The sequence below is a fragment of the Talpa europaea genome, assembly GCF_964194135.1.
Source record: "Talpa europaea genome assembly, chromosome: 13".
Taxonomy (NCBI): Eukaryota; Metazoa; Chordata; class Mammalia; order Eulipotyphla; family Talpidae; genus Talpa; species Talpa europaea.
In genome coordinates this window covers 70985295-71010711 of record NC_140080.1, presented here as the reverse complement: position 1 = coordinate 71010711, position 25417 = coordinate 70985295, and the positions used below count along the sequence as shown (strand labels likewise).

At 38.5% G+C, this 25417-nt stretch overlaps 1 protein-coding gene across 1 annotated transcript; it reads left to right on the top strand.

Annotated features, from left to right (window-relative positions):
• Nucleotides 1–1166: 1166 nt before the first annotated feature.
• On the top strand, nt 1167–19758 carry SLC39A6 (solute carrier family 39 member 6). Its single transcript, XM_084251770.1, has 9 exons — nt 1167–1874; nt 3583–3766; nt 4315–4484; nt 6355–6573; nt 11132–11237; nt 14068–14445; nt 17220–17300; nt 18339–18529; nt 19329–19758. The coding sequence occupies exons 1-9, from the start codon at nt 1170–1172 to the stop codon at nt 19479–19481; spliced, it is 2187 nt and encodes a 728-aa protein (XP_084107896.1). The 5' UTR covers nt 1167–1169; the 3' UTR covers nt 19482–19758.
• Nucleotides 19759–25417: the final 5659 nt, after the last annotated feature.

The following is a 25417-nucleotide window of genomic DNA, read 5'->3' as shown; positions in this document are numbered from 1 at the left end:
ATCACCATCATGGTGCTTGACCTCTGCTGGCTCCTGAGGTATCATTCTCTATGCTTGCCTGGACCTTACCTTCCTGTACTTAACTGAATTCTGCTTTTCAAGGCTCAACTCGATCCCTAACTCCCCTTTGGAGAACAGGCCTTTTGTTCCTTTTGTGTGAATGAGTAATAGTCTATGTTCTAGTTTTCATTGGTTTATAACAAAATAACGACATAAGAAACTATAATTTTTTTATGAAGTTTAACTTGCTTAACTATTACTGTGTCATTCAAAAGAATGAGATGAATGTATATGTACTGAAATGGAAAAATGTAATTTGTTGAGTGAGAGAAAGAAATTATAATGCGTGGTTAAAGTACACACCTACTTGAACATGCAGAGAAAATGTCCTGAGAAATAGAGATATACAAGAAAATGGGATTTGAAGTATGGAATTGGGGCAAAGAAGCCTAAAACTTATCTATATGTAGTTTTAGAAAAAAAAATTTAATGAGGGCCTCCCCGGTGGCTCAGTGGTTGAGCGCTGGGCTGCAAAGCTGCCTGCAGCCTCTGCAGCACCAGTTCGATCCCCAGCCACCGGGAGAGGGTCCCACATGGTGCGCAGATCTCGCCTGCCTCACCCGCTGCTCCCCTCAGCAGTGTATCGTCAGTCTGCCTGTTCTGTTTCCCGCTCTGGCCCTGGTGAATTATCTCACCCTCATACTCTTCTGACTGTACCCAGTGCTTGTATAAATAAATAAAATAAATCTTTAAAAAAAAATTTAATGAGTTATCCTAAGATTGCCATTTCTGCTTTTGTTGATACTGAAAGATTCTTTTATAAAATTATAAGGGAAATAGTAGGGATTTATTTTGTTTTGCCTTGTTCTCAACACACTAAGAAGATGCCAGTTTGACTGTGACCACATGAAGCTCCAGATTGCTATTGCTTTTACAGTGCTAATAACAGTCTCAAACTGTTCTGCAGTTGTTTCATATATTTTAGCAATACCAGGGTAGAGCCTAAGACTCCAGTTCTCTGAATTTTTCACAGTAGCTAGCGCTGCGCTGTAAATGATGCTTTGTAAAACCTTGATTTTTTGATGCGCCATCAGTTTTCAGCATGTGATTTCTTAATTCAAATTGTTTCAGAAGTGACGACAATTTTTTTTTTTCTCCAGGAAGGTGCAATGGCGAGAAATTTGTCTATCATCTTGATCCTGACCTTTGCCCTATCAGTTACAAATACTAGAACCAGAACTGCTTTCCCTCAGACCACTGAGAAAATTATTACAACTTGGGACTCCAGCATTAATGTTGACTTGGCATATACCACACAGCAACATCATCTACAGCAACTTTTCCATCGCTATGGTGAAAACAATTCCTTGTCAGTTGAAGGGTTCAGAAAATTGCTCCAGAATATAGGTCTAGATAAGATTAAAAGAATCCATATACACCATGACCATCACTCGGACCATGAACATCACTCTCACCATAATCATGCTACTTCCAGTAAAAATAATCGGAAAGCTGTTTGCCCAGATCATGACTCTGATAGTTCCAGTAAAGATCCTAGAAACAGTCAGGGGAAAGGATCTCACCGATCAGAACATGCCAATGGCAGAAGGAATGTTTTAATCAAGGATGGCGTTGGTGCCAGTGAAGTGACCTCAACTGTATATAATGCTGTCTCAGAAGGAACACACTTTCTGGAGACAATTGAAACTCCAAAACCTGGAAAACTTCCCAAAGATGTGAGCAGTTCTACTCCCCCCAGTATCACAGAAAAAAACCGGGTGATTCGACTGGCTAGTAGGAAAACAAATGAATCTATGAATGAACCCCCAAAAGGCTTTTTGTATTCCAGAAACACAAATGAAAATACTCAGGAGGTAAGAAGAGTGCTGTTCATTAGTTTAACCAGTATGCCAACTCATCTGTCCTGTCATTGCTTTCTCTCTAAGGAGTTTAAAGTAAAAATAAAATGGTGAGATTATTGAAAACAGAATATCTACTCAGCAAGACACTTGGCTCAAAGTGCCCCTACTCATGTTCTAAATGTGCTTGATAAAAAACTTAGGAAATAGTTCTTGGATAAGAATTGTGCTGCCTACTAAAATTATTTCCTAACATGGAAAATAAATCTAGAAAACAGATATTAAGGTTATTTTTGGAGAAAATCTTTAAAGGTGAATATTATTTAAAATAAGGGAAAATGGGAGATTGAAAAAGCAGGCGTTAGAATCCCTGTTTTAGAGAAATGTATGGTTGAAAGGACTGAAATATGCACATAGATCAGTGTTACCTCCTTAGCAAAGGAATCTCAATACTTTGTAGATGATTGAAATCAGAGCAGCTACCACAAACAACGTCCTGGACAAGTGAAAAGGCAGTGAGGTTCTAAGTTTGTGTAGGGTTTTGGGGGGTTTTGAGGATCTACATTTACCAGAAAGAATTACATAGCTTCAGTTTGGAGTCAGAACTCAGTAACACTATGTTTTATTTCAGCAGGTGCACAGATATCTTCACAGCTATGGGTGTAAAGAATAAGTATACAATGTAAAATCTGTTCATATTATTCTGTTAATAATTTAGCATGATATTTATACTTCAGTATAGTTATCCTTTTAATTACCAGAAGTGACCCCAGCCTATATTGCTCAAGTGTCAGTATGACTTAGAACTATTCCATAATCTGAGTTCATGTTTTTACTTCTAGACTCGACTTCCAGACTACAGATCTCAAGAATGGGGAATTATTCAATTTACATTAGGAATCAAACTTCAGTATCTTCTTCAAACCATCATAGGCTTATACTAGCTCTGGAATAATCCTACTAATGGTGATCCCCATAGTGATACCAGTGATAAAGTTTGTTCCGAGTGGTGTTGACCAAGAATTGTGGGAGTTTAAAATAACTACAAAAGATGAGAAATTTGCAGAGAAGAAGAGAAGCTTAGATTAGTCAGAGGAATTCTCTTCAAACTAAGCTTGCCATCTAATTGTTGGAACAACTATGTACCTGCCAGTACAAGTTTGTTCATGAGCCTTGCCCTCTTTATAAGAGTAGTCTACATAATTTCATATTCTCTCTTACAAAACATTATTTTGCCAGCTATGTAGAGAGAACTGAGCTAAGTTTTGCAAGTATGATTGCTGAAAGAGTAACATGTCTAGGGCTTGTTTAGGCCAGGTAGGGTAGCGTTAGTACTAAAACAACATGTTTCTCAATCTCTAATGAACCCCCATCTTGAAATTAAAGCTCATTTCCTTAATAGGTTTATACTATGAGTTAACAAGCTTGTGAATATCCATTTACCCTCAAGCTTATTCCACTTAAGACTTTTTCCCTCGGTGACTGATGATGTAACCGCTCTCCCAAGAATAGGTAGAAGAGGTGGTGGGAAACCACCTTTGTGACATAGTATCTCCAGGTAGCTTGAGGGAAGTTCCAAAGTACTTTAACGAAAGTTGGTTTTAATTTGCTTTAACTTAATTAAGTAGCTTCAGTAAGGAAAGGGTGTTATGTTATTGCATAGCCTTTTTGGAGTCTATAATGGGAACGCCTTGTGATTTTTCACTGCTTTGTTTTTCTTCAGTGTTTCAATGCCTCAAAGCTGCTTACATCTCATGGCATGGGCATCCATGTTCCACTGAATGCGATAGAGTTCAACTATCTCTGCCCAGCAATCATCAATCAAATTGATGCTAGATCGTGTCTGATTCATACGACGAGTGAAAAGAAAGCTGAAATCCCACCAAAGACCTATTCTTTACAAATAGGTAGAATTTCCTTTTTTATGCAAAAATAATTTCCAATAGGTACATTTGTGTTGTCCTTTTCCTTATATCTATGTATAGTAACCTATTCATTTTTTAGCATAATTCCAAATATATCCGCTTAATTTTTCTTTACCTTGAATGTGAAAAAAGCAAACGTGTTAGCTTCATTACCCTTAAAAAATAATTAAGTTAAATTTATAAAATTTATATTATAACTTCTCTGAGGTCATACTACAGTAGGTGTCAGGGTCATTCAAAATTTGGCCTTTTTGTATGTTTGGCAGTGAGGACAGAGTTATTTCTGCTATTTAAGAACCTCATTCTGCTATGTTATTACTAATAAGTGAGACTAGGATGAGCTCTGGTGTAGTGTAGAATCACGTTGCTCAAAAACTATAGTAAAGAAGTAATTTATTTCTCTTAACATCTTCCACTTTACTGAGTTTGTATTTCTTTAGCTGCTTTTATAAATTACATTGTGCTACTTCAAAATCTCTCTTCTAAAATTTATCAATTGTTTGGTTTTTCTTCTGTGTTTTCTTTGACAGCTTGGGTTGGTGGCTTTATAGCTATTTCCATCATCAGTTTCCTGTCTTTGCTGGGTGTTATCTTAGTGCCTCTCATGAATCGAGTATTTTTCAAATTTCTCCTAAGTTTCCTTGTGGCACTGGCTGTTGGAACGTTGAGTGGTGATGCTTTTTTACACCTTCTTCCACATGTAAGTACAGTAAATTGCCCTGTTAGTATGTTTTATTATTCTTTTTTTAAAAGATTTATTTATTTATGCATACAAGAGCTGGGGTACAGGCCAGAGGTGTGGGGGGTGAGTGGATTCACCAGAGACAGAGCGGGGAGCAGAACAGGCAGATCTACTAAAATACGTTGCTAAGGGTAGCAGCGGGTGAGCCAGGAGAGGTCTGCTGCACCATGTAGGTATCTCCCTGACTGGGGATTGAACTCATGCTGCAGTGGCTGCGGACAGCTTCATAGGTTGTGTCTCAACCCCTTGCACCACCATGGAGGCCCTAAAACACATTTTTTGGGGAAAAAATTTTTTTGAAGTATGTACTAGAATTGTTTGTATTGATAAGTATAGAAGGCTAAAAATTTGCTACAGAGGAGTTAATTTTAAGCTATATTGGTAAGTGAAAGCTATATTTTTGTGCTAGATCTTAACACATTTGTTTGCTTATTTATTTTGCCGTTCTTTTTAATGTTGTTTAATAAATACCGACTCATTAAACTTTTTGGAACCCACTTAGTAAAAGGAGATAAATTTGCTCAGTTTTTAGTACTGCAGTATACTACACCAGTGTGAATTATCTGCTTTATTTCTGTGTAATTGCCACAGAAATAAAAAATGTGACTCTATTTACAAAGTTTGTCTTTCTTTAGCTTTTCCTTAGCAGTTCTTCAGAGTTGAATTTATGTGTTTATTTTAGAGATTTAATAAACATTTAAGTGTTTATTTTAGAGATTTATGACACAGTGACCTTTTAAATAAGTTCGGTGACATTTACTTAAAATTCCCATTAAATATTTAGGGTAGGTGCTCAAACAAAATGTTTGTATCTGGGCCTCCCTGGTGGTGCAAGGGGTTAGATACAACCTATGAAGCTATCCACAGCCACTGCAGCATGAGTTCGATCCCCTGCCAGGGAGATACTCATATGGCGTGGCAGACCACTCCCATCTCACCACTGCTCCCCTCAGCAGTGTATTTTAACTGATCTGTCTATTCTGTTCCCCACTCTGTCTCTGGTGAATCCTCTCATCTCCCACACTTCTGGCCTGTACCCCAGGCCTGTAAATAAATAAATCTTTAAAAAGAAAAAAGAAAATATTTGTATCTAATTTTTTAAGTTTCCTTTTGAAGTTTGTGATAAGTGAGAAAAAGAAATCAGTCCCTTCCTAAAGCACATCATGTTCCATTCTGTAGTGAAAGAAAACTGCTTTGCTCTCATAAACTCCCTGGCTTCCAGACAGTAGATGTTCAGGAATACTTGCTGCGCGAAGCAGTGTATGCATGGAGTGTACTCTACAACACACATCCAGCCCCCACCTACCCCTATCTCACCTGTTAGTATACTTCACACTCTGTTCCCTAACATGCAGTAGCGGTAGTTTCTCCTCTCAGCTGTAAGCTGTGGGGACAGTACACTGAGATCCCAGGTCCTCACCTGTGCCCATTACATAGACTGGGCTTCTTGTAACTATGCTGACAACAATGGTGTAGGCTTTTCTGTGGGCATATAGGCAGTAGACTTTGTGCTATTCTAGACTTCTTATTTGTGCCCATGGTAACTTACAAAACATTGCAAATACCCACTACTTACAAAATATGAGGGTCATTGGGGAATGTATCTGTCTTTACATTAAACAGATTACTCTTAATACATTAAGCTCTAGAGAACTAGCTGTTTGTTAGTCGTTTTATTTTTAATGTCCTAAGCTTCCCCTCAGCTCTCAAAATATCCCATTAATTGCTTGACTCAGAATGATTTCAAATTTGAACTTTATTATCTTAGCCACTTTTTCTGACATGTGAAACTAATAAATGTATTAAAAATATATTGTTTTACCTTTAGTCTCATGCAAGTCATCACCATAGTCATAGCCATGAAGAACCAGCAATAGAAATGAAGAGAGGGCCACTTTTCAGTCATCTGTCATCTCAAAACATAGAAGAAAGCACCTATTTTGATTCTACATGGAAGGGTCTTACAGCTCTAGGAGGCTTGTACTTCATGTTTCTTGTTGAACATCTACTTACATTGATCAAGCAGTTTAAAGATAAGAAGAAAAAGGTAAGAAAAATTATACCAATTACTGTTCATCAGACATTTATGTAAAGTAGGACATTAGGTAGACAGCAGAACCTGTCCAAGGATATATGATGTTCATTGGAGAGGGGATTCAGTACCCAGGAGTTACTTGTTTGCTCCAAGAGGCAATTGCTGTCACGAAGAGCAATTTTATATTTTGATAATCCTGGAGTTTACTGTCTTCAGTAGTCTCTTCAAACTCATGAGAGAGTAAGAAAGGCAAGGACAGACCAAATAAGGCAAAGCACAGCCTTGAAAATGAGAAGCATTGTGATTATTACACCTTAATGGTGGTGAAAGTTTCACACCAAACTCATTGAGTCGTATATTTTAAACATATCCAACTTTTTATATGTCAGTTATGCTTCAAATGGTTTTTATGAAAAGAGGCATCATAGACCTAACTCTCTGTTGGTAGTTATGATTAGCTATTACTGTTAAATTACTTACCCAATAGCTGAATATTGTTTTGTTTTTATTGGTATGTGACTTTTGCAGACTTGCCCTTTACAAATTGACACCAGAAAATAGTATGAAACCTAATAGTAGGTTCATTATTTCTGGTAAAAATTTCTTTTAAGCCACCTCTTGACAATTCTTGGTAATCTGCTTCTTATCTAATGTGACTGGGCAAGTCAGTCAAAAGATTATCCCACTGAGGACTCCTAAAACTGACATGAACACATCTTGGACATTTTAATTTAACTAAAACATTTGTACACATATTCTGGTTATTTGATATTGACCAAGATTTTCTTTGAGTTGAAGTTCTATACTATTAGTTTTTTCTACAACCAGGCTGCTTCATCTACAACTTCTAAAAAATTTCTTTAAAATTGAGCAAGAGATTACATGCTTGTAAAGCTATTATATGTAAAATCTGGATTTTAAAAATTTTATACAGTCATCATCTTACATAATTTGATACCTTTTCTTTTCATAACTTGCCTTTTGAAGCTTTGAAAACCCTTGTTAAGTTTTCATAGAAATGACTGTTTTCACCAGCTTCTCATAGTTTGAGCAATATGTAATTAAATTGTGCAATTATAATACGTATAACTGGCATGAAGAGATTTGAAAACTTATATGGTTAATTCTTGCTGGTAAGCATAAAGGTCACACCATGGGGAACAAGTGCACATGTGAACAAAAATATATTCTCCTCCATCCTGCCGTTATAGACTTTACATTCTCTGAAATATCAGATTGCAAATTTTGAAACTTCTCTTTACTTGACCTAAATTTTGAGGAAAGAAGTACGGCAAAACTTATTCATTCTTAATTCAGGAAGTCATCCCAACTCAATAGGACATGTTCCCATTGTCCCAGTTGCTTGACTTAGACTGGTTTTAAGATATATCCTACTCTATTTTCTCTGCAGTTATTTTTACCTTAAAAAAAAAAAATCATCTTGCGGGGAGGGGTAGAGGTTTGTCTTTTGTTTTTTTTTAAATATATTTCTGTTTTAGATGCCATAAATTATTTAACATTCTAATTTCAATTTAGTTTTCAAATTTTACCTAAAAATAACTTTTGTTAGTTTTTAACATGGGATGGGTAAGAGGTAAGTTCTCTTATCTAATACAAACTCTTATCTAGAGTTTTCTCAACTCTAGGTTATAACTCATTTGTAAGTTGTGAAGTCAATCTTGCCATGACCAGTGTTCTCAACAGTAATGCTATGGTATATTACATACATGGCCCCATACATATTACATATATTACTATGGATTGTAATCAAAGAAGTTTGAAATCTATTTTAAGATGATTGCTTTTTTACCATGTAAACTCTTAAGAGCCAGGTCCTCTCTGTCTTATTTATTGCTATGTCGCCAACATCTAGAATGGTGTCTGTCACATAATAGTTGATTGATAAACATGTTGGATGTGTATGAAACATTAAGCAGCAAGTAGGCACAATTGCTAGACAAAGGATTTTTATAAACATTACATGTTCTCTTCCTTTTTAGACTATATTGAGTGTATATTTTGAAAAGGGCATCCAGGTCTTGGTGTTCCTTAACAATTTTCAATCTCATTTGGTTATTTCAGGAAAAAAAAGTACTATTCACTATATAGTGAGTGTTGTGAGCTCTCCGTGCTCTTATCGGGACATTTTACCTAGAACTTTCCTTAAGACATCTATCTTGCACCCCTAAAAGATTGTGTATATCATAGTTTTAGGTCATCTGCCATATACTTCAATCTGAAGTCTCTATATTCAAATTAAGGTAACATCTCATATTTGATGTAGATAGTTATATATACATATAGATCAGTTCAACTTCAAACTTCCTAACCACCAGTGAAAGTTGCTTGTGCTGGAAAGCTGAGAATCAATATGGCATCTCCAATCTCATATCTAACCCAGTTTTATTACATATATTTAGAGTCTTTGCTGCTCTCTATTTTCTTTGCTGTCATTCTAGTCTACAACATACTTATCTCACACCTGGGAAACAGCAGTTGCCTCCTTCCTGGTCTGCCTACATTATTTTCTTTTCTTCCATTCTAGAACAGAGCAGTGCAGTGACTTATTTAAATGATGAGATTGTATACCACCACTGCATAAAATCCCTCCTTGTGACTTCTCATTGCCTTTAGGTAAAGTCCACAGTTCTTAAAATGGTTTGCATTTTCTGCTCTCCAGTTGTACAGCCTCATCTCTCACCATCCTGACTCTGAACTACTAGTCTCCAAACACCTTACACTTTCAGTTTAGGACAGAGCTGACCCCATCTTGCCTTCGGGCCCCCTCTCACATGCTGTCCTCCCTCCCTGCCTGGAATACTACTTCCTTCATGCTTTTCTGGTATATTCCTGCTCCTCAAACCCCTGTCTTGGTATAAATGTTACTTTCTCAAGGAAAACTATCCTGAAATTTAGTTAGGTCTTACTGTTATATACTTTGATAGCACTCTGTATTTATCCTTTGTAAAATGTATCAAAAATTGCAGTCAAAGAATTGTATAATCATCTGTGTGAATTCTCCCTCCTTGTGGACAATAAACTCCATAAGAAAAGAGACCTTGTATATATTTGCTTTATGTTCTGTTACCAACACTTAGCATAAGCAACTTTATAGATCCCTGACACTTATGGGACAAAACAATTGGTTAAAAACTATGCATTCTAGGGCCTCCCCGGTGGCGCAGCGGTTGAGCGCTGGGTTGCGAAGCTGCCGGTGACCTCTGCGGCGCCGGTTCGATCCCCGGCTGCTCCCTGGCCACTGGAGGAGGGTTCCACATGGCGCGCAGACCTCTCCTGCCGCCCGCTGCTCCCCTCAGCAGTGTACTTTGGTCCTTCTGCCTGCTCTGCTCCCTGCTCTGGCTCTGGTGAATTCTCTCACCCTCCCACGCTTCTGACTGTACCCAGTGCATGTATAAACAAAGAAACAAACAAATAAATAAATTAAAAAAAAAAAACATGCCTCTATAAAAAAAATAAATAAATAAAATTAAAAAACAAACTATGCATTCTAGAGAGATTGCCCAACAACATAATGAAGCAAAACGAGTGATTCATAATAACCTGAATTAATTTATTTTCACAAATATGTAAATACTTTCTCTTTGAAACATTATGCTCGCAGATGGGTTTAAAGATTGTCCTTGTGCTCACCTTTAAAAACTCGTAAAACCTAAGTATGCACAGATATTTTATATGCTTTTAGAGTTAGAATGAAATCTCAGGATGTTGTGTATGGTGGTAATTGTGAAGTCATAAAAAAGGTACTAAAAGGTACTAAAAATAAGAAATCTGAGGTTTGTGTGACAATTTTCATCATTTCGAATATTATCTTCTATGTAAGTAAATAATACACAGGCCCTATTATTCAAGTAGTGACCTTTATTCTTAGATTCAGAGATAGGGACTACATCTCAAGCTAATATTCAGGTAATTAAAAAAATCTGATAAATGGGGATTTATTTAAAAAGAGAAAACATTAATGTTGTTTTATTACAGGGAAGCTATCTTAGTATCTTAGTTTTAATAAATACTTATCTGTATCACAGAATAGCTTGAAGCTATAAAATGTATAGTAAATATGGGTCTCACTGTCCAAAACAGGCAGAGAAAAAAACAAACAGTTGATTAGCAGATCACTAAATATTTGTAAGAATGCATCTAGCTGGTTCTGACTTGATAACCTGAGGCAGAGCTCACTTTTACTATATGAATGAATCACCTGGGAATCTAGTTAATAGTCACATTCTGATTCATTAGGAGGTCTGGGGTGTGGCTTGAAATTGTGAATTTCTAACCAGCTCCCAGGGGATCTCTGCTGCTTGTTAAGGCCAGGTAGAGTATGACTAAGGGAACATTCAGAAGGGTGAATTGTGATTTTGCACCATTTCATATTTCTGAGGCATTAACTCTTCACCTTTCTGAATAGTTACTATGCCTAAGACATGCTACTAGTCCTGTACCCTTAGGTGACTTTTGTTCCTATTGTCCTCTGGGAAATTTTTTAGTTATTTAAAACTGATACATAAGCAAATCAACTGTTTCAAAGTATTACTTTCCCTTGCTGTGTTAGAATCAGAAAAAACCTGAAAATGATGATGATGTGGAAATAAAGAAGCAATTGTCCAAATATGAATCGCAACTTTCAACAAATGAGGAGAAAGTGGAAGCAGATGATCGTAAGTCCTTCTGAGTGATTTGGAGGTCTGGAGAAAGTTCATTGTTCTGTGATTTGCAGGCAGTTTGGACTATTTGGTAGAGATGTAGTAATACCCCCTCTTTTTTTTTTTAATGTCCCTCGTACTTTTTTTAATTGCCAGTGAATTGATTATTTTATATACTTTCTATAATTTTTTGTTAAAATGTTTTTTCTATAATTGCTTTTTCTATAAAATGGCTTTTCTATAATTTATTTTGAGGTAAATGTACACTTCTAGAAAAGTTTCAACAAATAATACAAAAAACTGTTGTGTTCCTTTCCTATAATTCCCAGGTATTCTGCTACTTATTTATTATTTTCTCTCTCTTTGTACACACATACACACACTTTGTTTTCTAAACCATTTGAGAGTTGCATACATGATGCTTCTTTTTGTTTTCCTTTTTTTTAAAAAATTACAATTTTTGTCAAAATTCAATTATTAAATCTTTTTTTACAGAACAGACCACCATTTCATACCTTAAATCCTAGGACTTTCGCGCACTCCTTGGGGGTCTCAGTTAGGCGTCCACAATGCTCTTCTCCTTCCTAGATGATACACGCATTGCATGCCTGCTTGGGCTCCAGGCAGGCCACAGCAGGCTTCCACGGCAGCTTCAGTGACTCAGACAGTGCACGGCTTAAAGCTGCCAGACCTGTCATCTTTGGTGCCAAAAAAAGCAACTTGCACATGTACCCTAAATTCTGCCAGCTTTAACAAATGCCCAGACATGCTGTTGCTTTACCCTTAAATGCTTCAGTGTATGCTTCCTCTAAAAAAAAAAAAGGAAACAAACATTCTTTTACATAACCACAGGTCAGTTGTCAAAATCAGGAAATGAACATTGATAACAATGCCATTATCTAATCTGTAGACCTTTTTCATGTTTTTCCAATTGTCTTAATAATATCTTTACACTCCCTCTTATCCCCAAAAAGAAAATATTGGTCCATCGTAATTCATCATCAAATGCTGGATCTAGTTCTCCTCATTCGGGATTTGTGTAATGTTTTCTCATGATTAGATTGATCAGTTTTGGAAGGAATGCCACAAAGTCAGTAGCATTATATCCTTTTCAGTGACAAGGTATGCCGCTGACATGACAACGCTTGTTGCATATGGGTGTTGGTAATTTTGATAACTTCGCTAAGATTGTGTTAACCCTTTCTCCACTATAAAGTTATGATTTTTCCTGTAACATTCCTAAAAATGGTCTGCCTGGAGACCTTTTTTTTTTTTTAGCTTGGCATTTTTCTTGTTATACAGATTCAGTTAAGATTAAAATTTTAAACCAAACTCCTCACCATGACCTTCAGGGTCCTTTATTGCCCTCTCCTCTCAGCCTTACTGGCCTCCTTTTTATCCTGTATGCATACCAGGTCTGTCTCGGAGCCTTGCACTGCCTGTTTCTTCTGCTTGGAATACTCTTCTCCCAGATCTTCACATAAATTCCTCCTATTGTTCAGGTCTCAGCTCAGTTACCTCCTCCTCTGAGGACTTCCTTAATCAGCCAGATACAGAGGTCTCCCAGTCGCTCTTTCATATTGTCCTTTTCTATTTTTTTTATCATGCTTTCCAGTGCCTCAGACATCTTAGTTATACACAGCTGTTTGTTAAATGACTGTTTTCCATAAGAATATAAGCTTCTTGAAGGCAGAGACTTTGTCTTGCCCCATTTTGTCTCCCATGTCCACCAGCATTCCTGGCCTAGAGTAGGTGCTCAGTAGATAGTTGCTGACTGAAGAAGAAAAACTATTATTATTACTACCTGTTTGTAAAGTTTCTTGTCCACCTTTGTTTTTTAACATGAGCAAGTGCAGTGTTTTTGCTCACTTTCTGCATGTGTTCTCTCTTCAATCTTTGTGTGGACTCCAGTGAAATATGTAACAATGAGGGGAAAATAACTAATCTGGAACTGGAACACAGTGTCAGAAATGTTCCCAGGAAAGTTGATACCAGTGTAGATGACAAAGAAGAAACAAAACCTTATTGTTTTACTTTTCTTTTTATGGACAATAAGTGGTAGTGATTTGATGATGATGGTATGGTAGTTCCGTTTCTTCTGTTTTTCCTGTAATATCCCCCCCCCAAAAAAAAAGAAAATCAGATACACATCTTTTTACTTCCAAATTTCTCTCTTTATTTTAAAAATTTCTAAGCTACTTTAAATATCTCAAAGACATTTTCTAAATGAAATATCTGTTTCTTTATAATCAGGGGAAAAAGTCATCCCTCATAATGTAGAGAGACAGAAGAAATCAAGGAAAGATCTGAGAGATGCTTAGTAAAGGTTAACATTTAAAATCCATTCTTGGGCCTCCCCGGTGGCACAGCGGTTGAGCGCTGGGCTACAAAGCTGCCCGCAGCCTCAGCAGTGCCGGTTCGATCCCCGGGCACCGGGCAAGGGTCCCACATGGCGCGCAGACCTCTCCTGCCGCCTGCTGCTCCCCTCAGCAATGTACTTCTTCATCAGTCTGCCTGTTCTGTTCCCTGCTCTGGCTCTAGTGAATTCTCTCACCCTCCCACGCTTCTGACTGTACCCAAAGCTTGTATAAATAAATAAATAAATCTTTAAAAATAAATGAAATAAAATCCATTCTTAATATGGGAAACCATTTAATTTCTAAAATTACTTAGGACATATTTTTCAACAACAGTGCAGTACTGTTTAATTCTGCAGGTATATGTGAGAGAATTACCATGCTTTAAGATCTCTTATTGACTTTGTTGGTAGGACTCTTTAAAATATGTCCCAGCACATTAGCAAGGCCTCTGACTTACTTTCCAATGTCCTTTCGTTTATACCTAGGACAAGAAGGCTATTTGCGATCAGAGTCACAAGAGCCCTCCCACTTTGATTCTCAACAGCCAGCAATCTTGGAAGAAGAAGAGGTTATGATAGCTCATGCTCATCCACAAGAAGTCTACAATGAATATGTACCCAGAGGGTGCAAGAATAAATGCCATTCGCATTTCCATGATACACTTGGCCAGTCAGACGATCTCATTCACCACCACCATGACTACCATCATATTCTCCATCACCACCATCACCAAAACCACCACCCCCATAGTCACAGTCAGCGCTACTCTCGGGAGGAGCTAAAAGATGCTGGCATTGCTACATTGGCCTGGATGGTGATAATGGGCGATGGCCTGCACAATTTCAGTGATGGCCTAGCAATTGGTAAACATCCACATATTTGCTTCTTGTTTGTTGACCGGAAAATGTCACATTAAACTTCCAGTCCAGTTTTAACAAAGAATAGGGTTTTTTTGGATAAGGCTGTTAACGTCTAAGGTTATGAAAATGTTATTTCTTTGGCTATATTGATAATTAAGTTCTGATAAAAGTTACATAAGATTAAATGCTGGGGGGGACCTCCCTGGTGGCGCAAGGGGTTAAGCACTACATTATGAAGCAAGCCTCAGCAGCACAAGTTCGATCCCCAGCCGGCCAGGGAGCAACCCACATGGCGCAGCAGACCTCTCCTGTCTTGCCCACTCTCCCCTCAGCAGAGTATTTCAGTCAGCTGCCTGTTCTGTTCCCCACTCTGTCTCTGGTGGATCCCCACATCTCTGGCCTGTACCCCAGCTCTTGTATGCATAAATAAATAAATCTTTAAAATAAATAAATAAATGCCAGGAGGCCTCCCTGGTGGCCAGCAAGTCAGGTGCTGTGGGTTGAGCGCAGCACTGTGAAGCTCTCCACAGCCTCTGCAGTGTGGATTCGATTCCTGGCTGGCCAGGGAGATACCCACATGGTGCAGCAGACCTTTCCTGTCTCACCCACTGCTCCCCCTCAGCAGTGCTTTCAGTCCGTCCACCTCTTCTACTCCTCACTCTGTCTCTGGTGAATCCTCTCATCCCCTCCTGCACCTCTGGCCTGTATCCCAGCTCTTGTATAAATAAGTAAATCTTTATTAAAAAAAAAAAAAAAAAAGCTCCAGGAAATGAAAACCTTATCCAAAAAAAAAAAAAAAGATTAACTGCAAGGGACTGTGTCTCACCCATTACCTAAATTGTTAACTAGCGAAGTTGTCTTAATTTTCAAGATCATGAAGATCAGGCTTTAATAAGTATGGAACATGTGTGAGGTGCCCCCCCCACACAATTAAGTTCCCTTACCAACAATATAAACCATATTTATTATGATAAAAGGACTTTTTCTGTCATCTTCCTTTGTGCAATAGCATCTTTAGTATCTGGGCCTCCCCTGGTGGCGCAGCGGTTGAGCGCTGGGCTGTGAAGATGCCCACATCCTCTGCAGCATCAATTCGATCCCCGGCCGCCAGCAAGGGTCCCACATGGCGCACAGACCTCTCCTGCCATGCCCGCTGTTCCCCTCAGCAGTGCATTTTGTCAATCTGCCTGTTCGGTTCCCCACTCTGTCTCTGGTGAATTCTCTCACCCTCCCACGCTTCTGACTATACCCAGTGCTTATATAAATAAATAAATAAATAAATCTTTAAAAAAAAAATCTTTAGTATCTACAGGTTCAGTTATCAGTCTATTTTTAAGGTATTAAAGGCATTAAATTTTTTTTTTAAAGATTTATTTTATTTATTTATTATACAAGCACTGGGTACAGTCAGAAGCGTAGGAGGGCGAGAGAATTCACCAGAGCCAGAACAGGGAGCAGAGCAGGCAGAAGGACCAAAACACACTGCTGAGGGGAGCAGCAGGCGGCAGGAGAGGTCTGCGCACCGTTTGGGACCCTCCTTCGGTGGCCGGGTAGCAGCTGGGGATCGAACCGGCGCTGCAGAGGCTGCAGGCAGCTTCGCAACCCAGAGCTCAACCACTGCGCCACTGGGGAGGCCCCTAAAGGCATTAAATTTTAATGCCACAATTGAGAGGCAATAGAATACTACAAAGTTTAATAGCAATGCTGGAAGGAACTATGGACATAATTAACAAATGAGGCAGTACAAGCCTGACAAGAGAAAGCCACCTAAGGAGGCAGTGCTGTTTTATAGACTAGTTGAGACAAGTCCAGGTGGTCTCTTCCTCCTTTATATGCGGGAACAGTAGGGACAAGGAAGATGTACAAATGTTCATAGTTTATGAGTGATCAGCTGTATAATGTGTTACCTTTTAAGATGCAGGAGGCCATTTGTCTTAGACTCTCCTCATGAAATGGCAAAAGAATGAATGTAAACAAATCTAATTGTATAGAGAATTTCTCTGAAGCCCGTGTACTAACTTGAGTGCTAAGTTTTTTCTAAACCTTTTAAATCAGTTCATATGTTTAAATAAGTGCTTTGTGTAGTAGCAGTAACTTCTTAGGTTTGTAGAAGATCACCTTTTTTTTTTTTTTAAAGATTTATTTATTTATACAAGCACTGGGTACAGTCAGAAGCACGGGAGGGTGAGAGAATTCACCAGAGCCAGAGCGGGGAACAGAGCAGGCAGACTGATGAAATACACTGCTGAGGGGAGCAGTGGGCACTGCAGGAGAGGTCTGCGTGCCATGTGGGACTCTCACCGGGGGCCGGGGATTGAACCGGCGCTGCAGAGGCTGCAGGCAGCTGTGCAGCCCAGCGCTCAACCGCTGCGCCACCAGGGGAGGTCCAATCACTTATCTTTCTAAGGCATAGTAGAACCTTCCCTTTTCAATCAAAACTGATGTGTTCATTTGAGAAGTTAAAACCTAATTGAAGGGCCTGCCCTGGTGGCACAGCGGTTGAGTGCTGGGCTGCGAGGCTGCCTGCAGCCTCTGCAGTGCCAGTTCATTCCCCGGCCACCGGCGAGGGTCCCACAAAAAAAAAAACCTAATTGAATATAATCTGAGATTGCTTATAAAGAAGACACAGAGTGGAGTGGAGTGGAGTGGAGAAAGTGCTCTGTAGTCACAAGCAGAATGTAGTTTATGTCTTTTACTTCATTTTATATACTGGTAAGATTTAGAAAGCGTACTCACAAAATAATATAGCCAAATTTTCTCTGAATGATTTTACACAGGTGCTGCTTTTACTGAAGGCTTATCAAGTGGTTTAAGTACTTCTGTTGCTGTGTTTTGTCACGAGTTGCCTCATGAATTAGGTAAGAGAACCATATAAATATTATATCCAAGAGGGTGAAGTGTCCTGGTGTCACTGGCTTTTGTTAATGGTAGTTCCAGCAAACTTCCTCATGACTTTCACACCTTCTTAAGCTAACCCAGCTAGCATTTGTTTTCTTACTGTACACAAGTTTGCTCCCAGTCAGAATTCTGACACTAATCCACAATTACCTGTGGGTTTGCCAAAGAGTTACCTGGGCCCCATCACCCGCTACCATATTTCTTCCTATCCCAATGTGCTGGTGACATCAGTAGCCCTTATATTCATACACGCAACATGAATAAGGCCACTCAAATAAAGGCATCATCTTCCAATAACAAATTGGCAAAGATAATCTCACTGGAGCAAAAGAAAAAGGAAGTTAATAAATTGTATTTTGAGTATTGTTTTTCTCTGTCACCAAATCTTTAAGCTTTCCAAGTGCTGTTGAGTACCCCTGTTTATGTCTTTGTTTATCTTTCATAGACACTTTTTCGTATATACCCATGCTGTCATTTTCACTTTCATTCCTTGACTTGTGTTCTGCTTTTCAGAAGGCTTCCCAACTGCCTCAATCTTAAATCCTCAACATATGGTTTGTGTTCCATGTTCTAGAGCCTTCATGTTCCTTTAAGTCTCTTTTAGCTATTCCATCTTAGTCTAGATTTTTCTCCTAGGCTCTTTAACTCTTAACTCTATATTGTCTTTATTACTTGCCTCACATTTCATGTGTGTTCTCTACCATCTTCTTCCTCCTTTGTGGCCATTTACAATCTCCTTCAAGACATTGCAAGAGCACAGCAGTAGGTTCATGATGTTTGTCATTCAATGCAAAGTGGAAACCTTAAGAAAAACTTTGGATAAATGATATGTTCACTTATAGAGTTGTGTGGTGATTTTCCCTGTTAGCCCTGAGCAACTGGTAATTTTACCTTTTTTCCCTTGAAATAAATTGGACAACTTTTTGGGAAATCACTCAGATATGTGTATTAAAATGATTTTTCAATCACTTCCTCTCCTTTTTTGTTTTCTATTAAAGGTGACTTTGCTGTTTTACTAAAAGCTGGCATGACTGTTAAGCAGGCTGTTCTTTATAATGCTTTGTCAGCCATGTTAGCATATCTTGGAATGGCAACAGGAATCTTCATTGGCCATTATGCTGAAAATGTTTCTATGTGGATTTTTGCACTTACCGCTGGCTTGTTCATGTATGTTGCTCTGGTTGATATGGTAAGTTATTTTTAAAGAAATCAAATTACAGTATTGGCTAACTATAAAATTGAGAAATATTCAGTGCAACTAATCTTTTTTAAGTCTAGCTTAAATGTGGTGGTGATGACAAGTAATTCTGTACTTAACAAGGTAGCATGTAAAAATACACATCCTTGAGCATTTATTATTTGGAATTACTGATTATAAGTACATCTTTATCCTGCCTAGTGTGTATTCGGGTACACAAAAATGCCCCTTCTGATGTATTTTTGAGAGTAGTATCTCAGTTATGAGGCTTTAAATTATCTAGATTTGTAAAACCTTATACATGCCACATATTGTTGGCATACTATGTATATTTCATAACACTTAGGTTTCCTATTAATAGACAAAGGAGTCAGATCTTTTTGTCACCAAAGTCCATATAACAAGTCCAGTCAGTGTTTTCGCTAAGATTATATTATATATAGTATAAGGTTCAGATAAACCTCATGTTATATTCAGTTCAGATGCAGGCAGTAACCTGAAGCAGGGCAGTCAATATAACTCTCTATTTTACAGTGAACAAACTGCCCAATATAAATCTTGACTAACTGAGCAAACCATGAACAAACATTATTAACTAACCTGCTAGGAAATGCCGTATGGCATGATTGGCTAGAGTCAATTAGTATGTATGTGTTTTGTCAATTAGTATGTTGTATTTTAAGGAAGTGATTCATATCGAACTATGTAAAGCTATTATGCTATACTGCAAATTCTTCTAAAAATTAATCTGTGGTCCTAAAAACTTAAAGATTATTTTTTTTTCTTCAAGGTACCTGAGATGCTGCACAATGATGCTAGTGACCATGGATGTAGCCGCTGGGGATATTTTTTTTTACAGAATGCTGGGATACTTTTGGGTTTTGGAATTATGTTGCTTATTTCCATATTTGAACATAGAATTGTGTTTCGTATAAATTTCTAATTAGGGTGTAGCTGCTAGAGTGCTTGAAACATTGCTGTCTATAGTTTGAATAGGCCATAGGGAGATGAGAGTTTCTATGCTGTGATATGCAGCATTTAAGGTTAGTGAATTTTGTGATTTTTTTGTATTGAATATTGCCATTTGTTATGCTTATAAGTTCAGATATGGTGGTAACAAAGGTACGTTTTAATATTTAAGTTATTCTATTTTGGGAATATAAGCTATATGTGCAATTTACCAATATAATCAGTTTATCGTATAAACAAGAGATTTGGCATGATATGTTCTGTATATTTCAGGAAAAGTCTTTAATGCTTTTTAGAACTAATGTAATACAGCAATTCCCATGCTGGATTTTAGGCCTCTGAAGAGCTGCTGGTGCTTAGGAGTAAGAATATGCATGAAGCGAAAGATACCAATAAAACTTACACTGAATTTAATCTAATGAATGAGAAAAAAAAGACTTGATAAGAACAGAGAAGGCATAGATTTCATATTATAAAAAATCATAAAACTGGTTAAATTTAGGGGAAAATTAGATTTTAATGAAAGAAAAGGCAATATTAGTATAGAGATCATTCATAAACATTTTTGTCAGACTATTAATGTCCCTGAAAAACCACAGCAAGCACTTTTTACTAATTTAGTTGTACATTTAACTTTGTATAATAGATAAGTCTCTATTTAATGAATTCAAGCAATATATCATTTGACCAAGAATTTGCAATTTTAAAATATTTGTGTGGAGATAAACACCAGATGAGTATGAGTAAATTTATGTATTGCCAGAAGTTCTGTATCACCAGAAGTTCTATGATTAGAGATTCTGGTTATCTAGTTTATCAAACGTTAGCATATTAGAATTTGGAGAGAGATAATAACATTAAAAACCATACTGAGTATAATTTCATTTCATGCATTCAGAAAAGTACTCTGGTATCTTTCAGTGCTTCAGTGTTGTCACTATGATCAGTTGTCATTTTTATATGTAGTACTTTAAACATACTAAGACTGTCTGTGGCATTCTATAGATGTTGCTTTTCTACCAAATAAATTCCCCATGTCAGCTTGATAACAGATGTCTGATTTTTTTTTTTTACCATTCTAACCATTTTTTAAATTGAAATGTATTTAACAAACAGCACTATAAATTTAAGGTATGGAAGATGTTAATTTGTTTAATTTATATATTTTAATAAGAATTTAATTGTAGGGGCCCCCGGTGGCACAGCGGTTGAGCACTGGGTTGCGAAGCTGCCCGGCAGCCCCTGCAGGGCAGGTTCAATCCCCAGCTGCTCCCCGGCCACCAGAGGAGGGTCCCACTTGGCACGCAGACCTCTCCTGCTGCCCACTGCTCCCCTCAGCAGTGTACTTCAGTCCTTCTGCCTATTTTGCTCCCTGCTCTGGCTCTGGTGAATTCTCTCACCCTCCCGTGCTTCTGACTGTATCCAGTGCTTGTATAAAATAAAGAAAGAAATCTTAAAAAGAGTAAAAAGGACTGTTAAAAAAAAAATTAATTGTAGCCGTGATTATTATTTTAACAATTTTTTAAAGTGCACAATCAGTAATTTTAAGTATATTCACATTGCTGTGCAGTGAAGGTCCAAAACTTTTTCACCTGGCAAAAGTAAAACTCTATACCCATAAAATAACAGCTCATTTCCTCTTCCTCATAGCCCCCATAACCACCATTCTACTTTCTGTGTCTATGAATTAGATCTCATTTTCTTAAGTAAAATCCAGATTATAATATACCTATAAATTTATATTATTATATTGGGTGGCCTTATTCACTTTTTAAATTCTTTATCACAAAGAATACTTCAAATTATATTGATTCGTGGTTTGTTCCAAGTTATCCCTAGCTTTTTTTAAAAAAAAAAAAACAACCAGAGCCTTAAGCTCAAGAAGAATCATTACTACCCCATATTCTAAAGAGTATCAGAAACAACTGGACAAGGCCCTACATCTCACCTAGGGCCCTACTTAGAAACATTTGGATTAGTATTTCGATTCTCCAAATCAATTGAAAGGGATGTGAGGAAGACATGGAGCATCTCCTTTTTTCAGTGATTACTTGTGGGTTCCTCTGAGCTGAGCACTCATGGGCAACTGTGACTTATTTGCTATCTGCAAATCACAGCAGAGCATTCCTTGACTACCTATGGAAAATAGCCTGTATCTTGAGGCAGGCCTGGGAACTCCTAGGCCACTGTTGAACTGATTACATGATTATCTCCATAGTGGTCTCACTATGGACCTATGATAACATCAGCACATACACTTCGCTAATGCAAATGTCTCTTGATGTTTGGCCATGATGTCCCTTTCTCTGGTCCTCGTAAATCTTTGTTCCTCCCCTCACCCCCCGCCCCCGCCCTGACTTACTTCCTCATACCATCGTTGCATGATCAGCTTTTTTTTTTTTTTTTTTAAGATTTATTTATTTATTTATACAAGCACTGGGTACAGTCAGAAGCGCGGGAGGGTGAGAGAATTCACCAGCGCCAGAGCGTGGAACAGAACAAGCAGACGGATGAAATGCACTGCTGAGGGGAGCAGCAGGCTTAGCAGGAGAAGTCTGTGCGCCATGTGGGACCCTCGCCGAGGGCCAGGGATCAAGCCGGCACTAACGCGGCTGCGGGCAGCTTCGGGCAGCTTTGCAGCCCAGCGCTCAACCTCTACACCACCAGGGGAGGCCCCAGCTTTTACCAGCTTTACTTGCTTTCAATAAATGGCACGAGAACTTCTGCTCAAATGGCAGTCTTGCCTTGCACACCTGCTCCACAACTGTTGTGTCCCGAATGGCGGAATTTCCTGTTGCAACAATTACTGTTTCGGAAACCTACCCTAAGGCCACTGCTAAATAAGTCAAAGATGAGGAAGCTGGGCATGTTCCCCTAGGAGTCTGGGAAACAGATATGTACCTACTTCTTTCACAGATTCTGAAGGCAGAAGTTACATTGGACCATTGCACAATACAAGATGAATAGGAACCATGGCTCCCACTATGGTTCAAGCCCAATAGCGGGTATGTGGGAGATTTAAGTAGTTAGTTCCCTTAGCTCCATATAGAAAAAGTCTTAAAATTGAAACTCATTGACAGTTAAAATGATTGCCACATCATAATTGTTCATTTCCTCCTCCAAAACAAAGCCCTGTTTGCTGTGAGTTACCAAAATTTCTACCCTTGATCTTAGCGAAAAGGCCGAAAAACAATAGTGACCAAAACTTCAAGCAACACATAAATCCCTCGTTTATGCCAAGAGTTCTTGGGATTAGAAAACATTTATCGGCAGCAGTCCTTCTGCCCACCTGCTTCCTTTCGCCAACTCTCTCCCTCCGCAGGGCAGCAGCCTTCCTGCTTGCCTGTGACCTCTACCATGTCAGCCCTTTTCTTTACTGATCTCCCTCAGAGGAGGCAGCTCTTAAGGCCGCCCGCCTGCAACCATGCAGGCCTCTCTTAGCAAACCTGTCCCTTTTGGGGCAGCTCTTCCTGCCCGCTTGTGTTCACACAAGTGTCCTTTGCTCTTCTGTCCCTTTCCCTAATAAACCTGCTCCTCAAATATCGAAAAACAAAACAAAACATTTATCACGTTAATTGAGCTTAGTGTAATCTTGATACAAACCCATACTAGCAAAAGCAATCTATCTTGGACTTGCAGACTCCCTAGACATTTTGGCTACCTATGTCAAGAATGTAAGGTCCTGGGGCCTCCCTGGTGGTGCAGCGTGTAGAGCTCAGTGCTGTGAAGCTGTCCGCTGCCTCTGCAGCCTGAGTTCAATCCCCTGCCGGCCAGGGAGAAACCCACATGGCACAGCAGACCTCTCCTGTTTCGCCTGCTGCTCCCCTCAGCAGTGTACTTTGATGATCTGCCTGTTCTGTTTCCCGCTCTGTCTCTGGTGAATCCTCTCACCCCCCACACCTCTGGCCTGTACCCCAGCTCTTGTTTGCATAAAATCAAAATAAATCTTTAAAAAAAAAAAAAAAAGAATGTAAGGTCCTGACTACTACTCCTTTGCAGGGACCATTTATCAGTGAACAAAATAGATGAGGTCTGAAATAGAATGGGTCTGTATAAAAGGTGCATATCATAAGCTCACTGTGCCTCAACTGCTCCATGAACCCAGTTTATGCAGCAACCACTTGAGACGTTTCACTTTGCTTCTGTGGGCATTGACCCAAATAATGCTTATGCTACTTGCCCTGCCGTGAGCAACAGTCTTGTGTCCAAAGAGTCTCATGTCTTCTCCCATTGTTAACAAAACAGTAATAGGCTAACTGATAGTTTCCAAGTTGGGTAAAATCCCAGACCTTTGCCAAACTGTGCAAAATAGCATAGGAAAAGCTAAATTGAATATACAAGTATCCTAAATAAAACAGAAAATCAACTAAGTGTTATCAGGTAAGGTAATCCTGAAATGCAAGAATGGTTTACCTGAAAACTCATTACTGGGGCCTCCCTGGTGGCGCAGGGGGTTGAGCACAGCATTGTGAAGCTGTCCGTGGCCTTCGCAGCACAAGTTCGATTCCTGGCCGGCTGAGGAGCAACCCACATGGCACAACAGACCTCTCCTGTCTCGCCTGCTGTTCCCCTCAGCAGTGTATTTCAGTACATCTGCCCGTTCTGCTCCCAGCTCTCTCTAGCGAATCTTCTCACCCCCTGTGACAATGACCTGTACCCCACTTCTTAAAAAAACTCATTTCTGCAATAAACCATGTTAGAAGATTAAAGAGAAAAATAAGTATAATAAATTAGAAACTTATTTAATAAAATGCTTATTCCAGATCATGGAAAAACATTCTAATTAAAATATTAAAGATAATTTAATATTAAAAATAAATCATTTTATTGAAAATAGAAGAAAAATTTCAGAATTCAGGAAATCTTAAAAACTTGGCTCCCTGAACATTCTCATCTATGAGGGGTTTAAAAAAGAACCCCAGAGAAGAAAAGGGGAACTGTATGAAGAGAGAGGAACTAATAATGTAGACCAGAAAGAAAAAACTACAACTTCAAAATTTGAATGGATCTTATAACTTCCATTTAGCAACTCTCCTGCCCACCTGGTGCCTCTTTTTCTCCTTTTCCTAATATACCTGTCCTTTTAAAATGTAAAAACAAAAAACAAAAAACCCACAAACAAAAAAACTCCTATATAAAATATATGAACCAGTAGCATATTGCCACAATTTTATAACTGTCACTAGAAGCACTGAGTCATCGATAGATTTTTTTTTCCTTTTAAAGAAATAGTAGTACAAACAGTCCCAAAATTTACTCTCTTAACCATTTTTAAATGCACAGTTCAGTGGCATCGCATGCATTCACATATTGAAGTTACCCACCTGCAGAACTTTTTTTTTTATCATCCCATACTGAAACTCTACCCTATAAATGACTCTTCATTCTCCCCTTCCCCAGCCCTTGATGTTGATGGACATTTGAGTTATTTCCTTTGGTTATTGCAAATATGCTGCTATGAATGTGGGCGCAAATATCTGCCTACATTCAGTTCTTTGGGGGTTCATACACAAGTATAACTGGCACTTTCATTTACTGGTGTTGGTTGTGCAAAATGGCACAGCCACTATGGAAAACCCTGTGGCTATTATAAAAGTAAACATACACCTATATTATGACACAGCTGTCCCTCTCCTTACTCCCCCATAGAGTAATTAAAACTTACATTTACACAAAACCTAAATAACAGTTCTATTAATTGCCAGAAACTGAAAACTGCCCAAGTGTTCCTCTGCCATTGAATACATAAACATTACTGTGGCATATTTGCTCGATGCAATACTACATAGTATTAAAAAGAATAAGAATAAGCAGGGTCTCCCCTGGTGGCGCAAGTGGTTGAACGCAGCGCTGTGAAGCTGTCTGCAGCCTCTGCAGTGCCAGTTCAACCCCAGCCGACTGGTGAGGGTC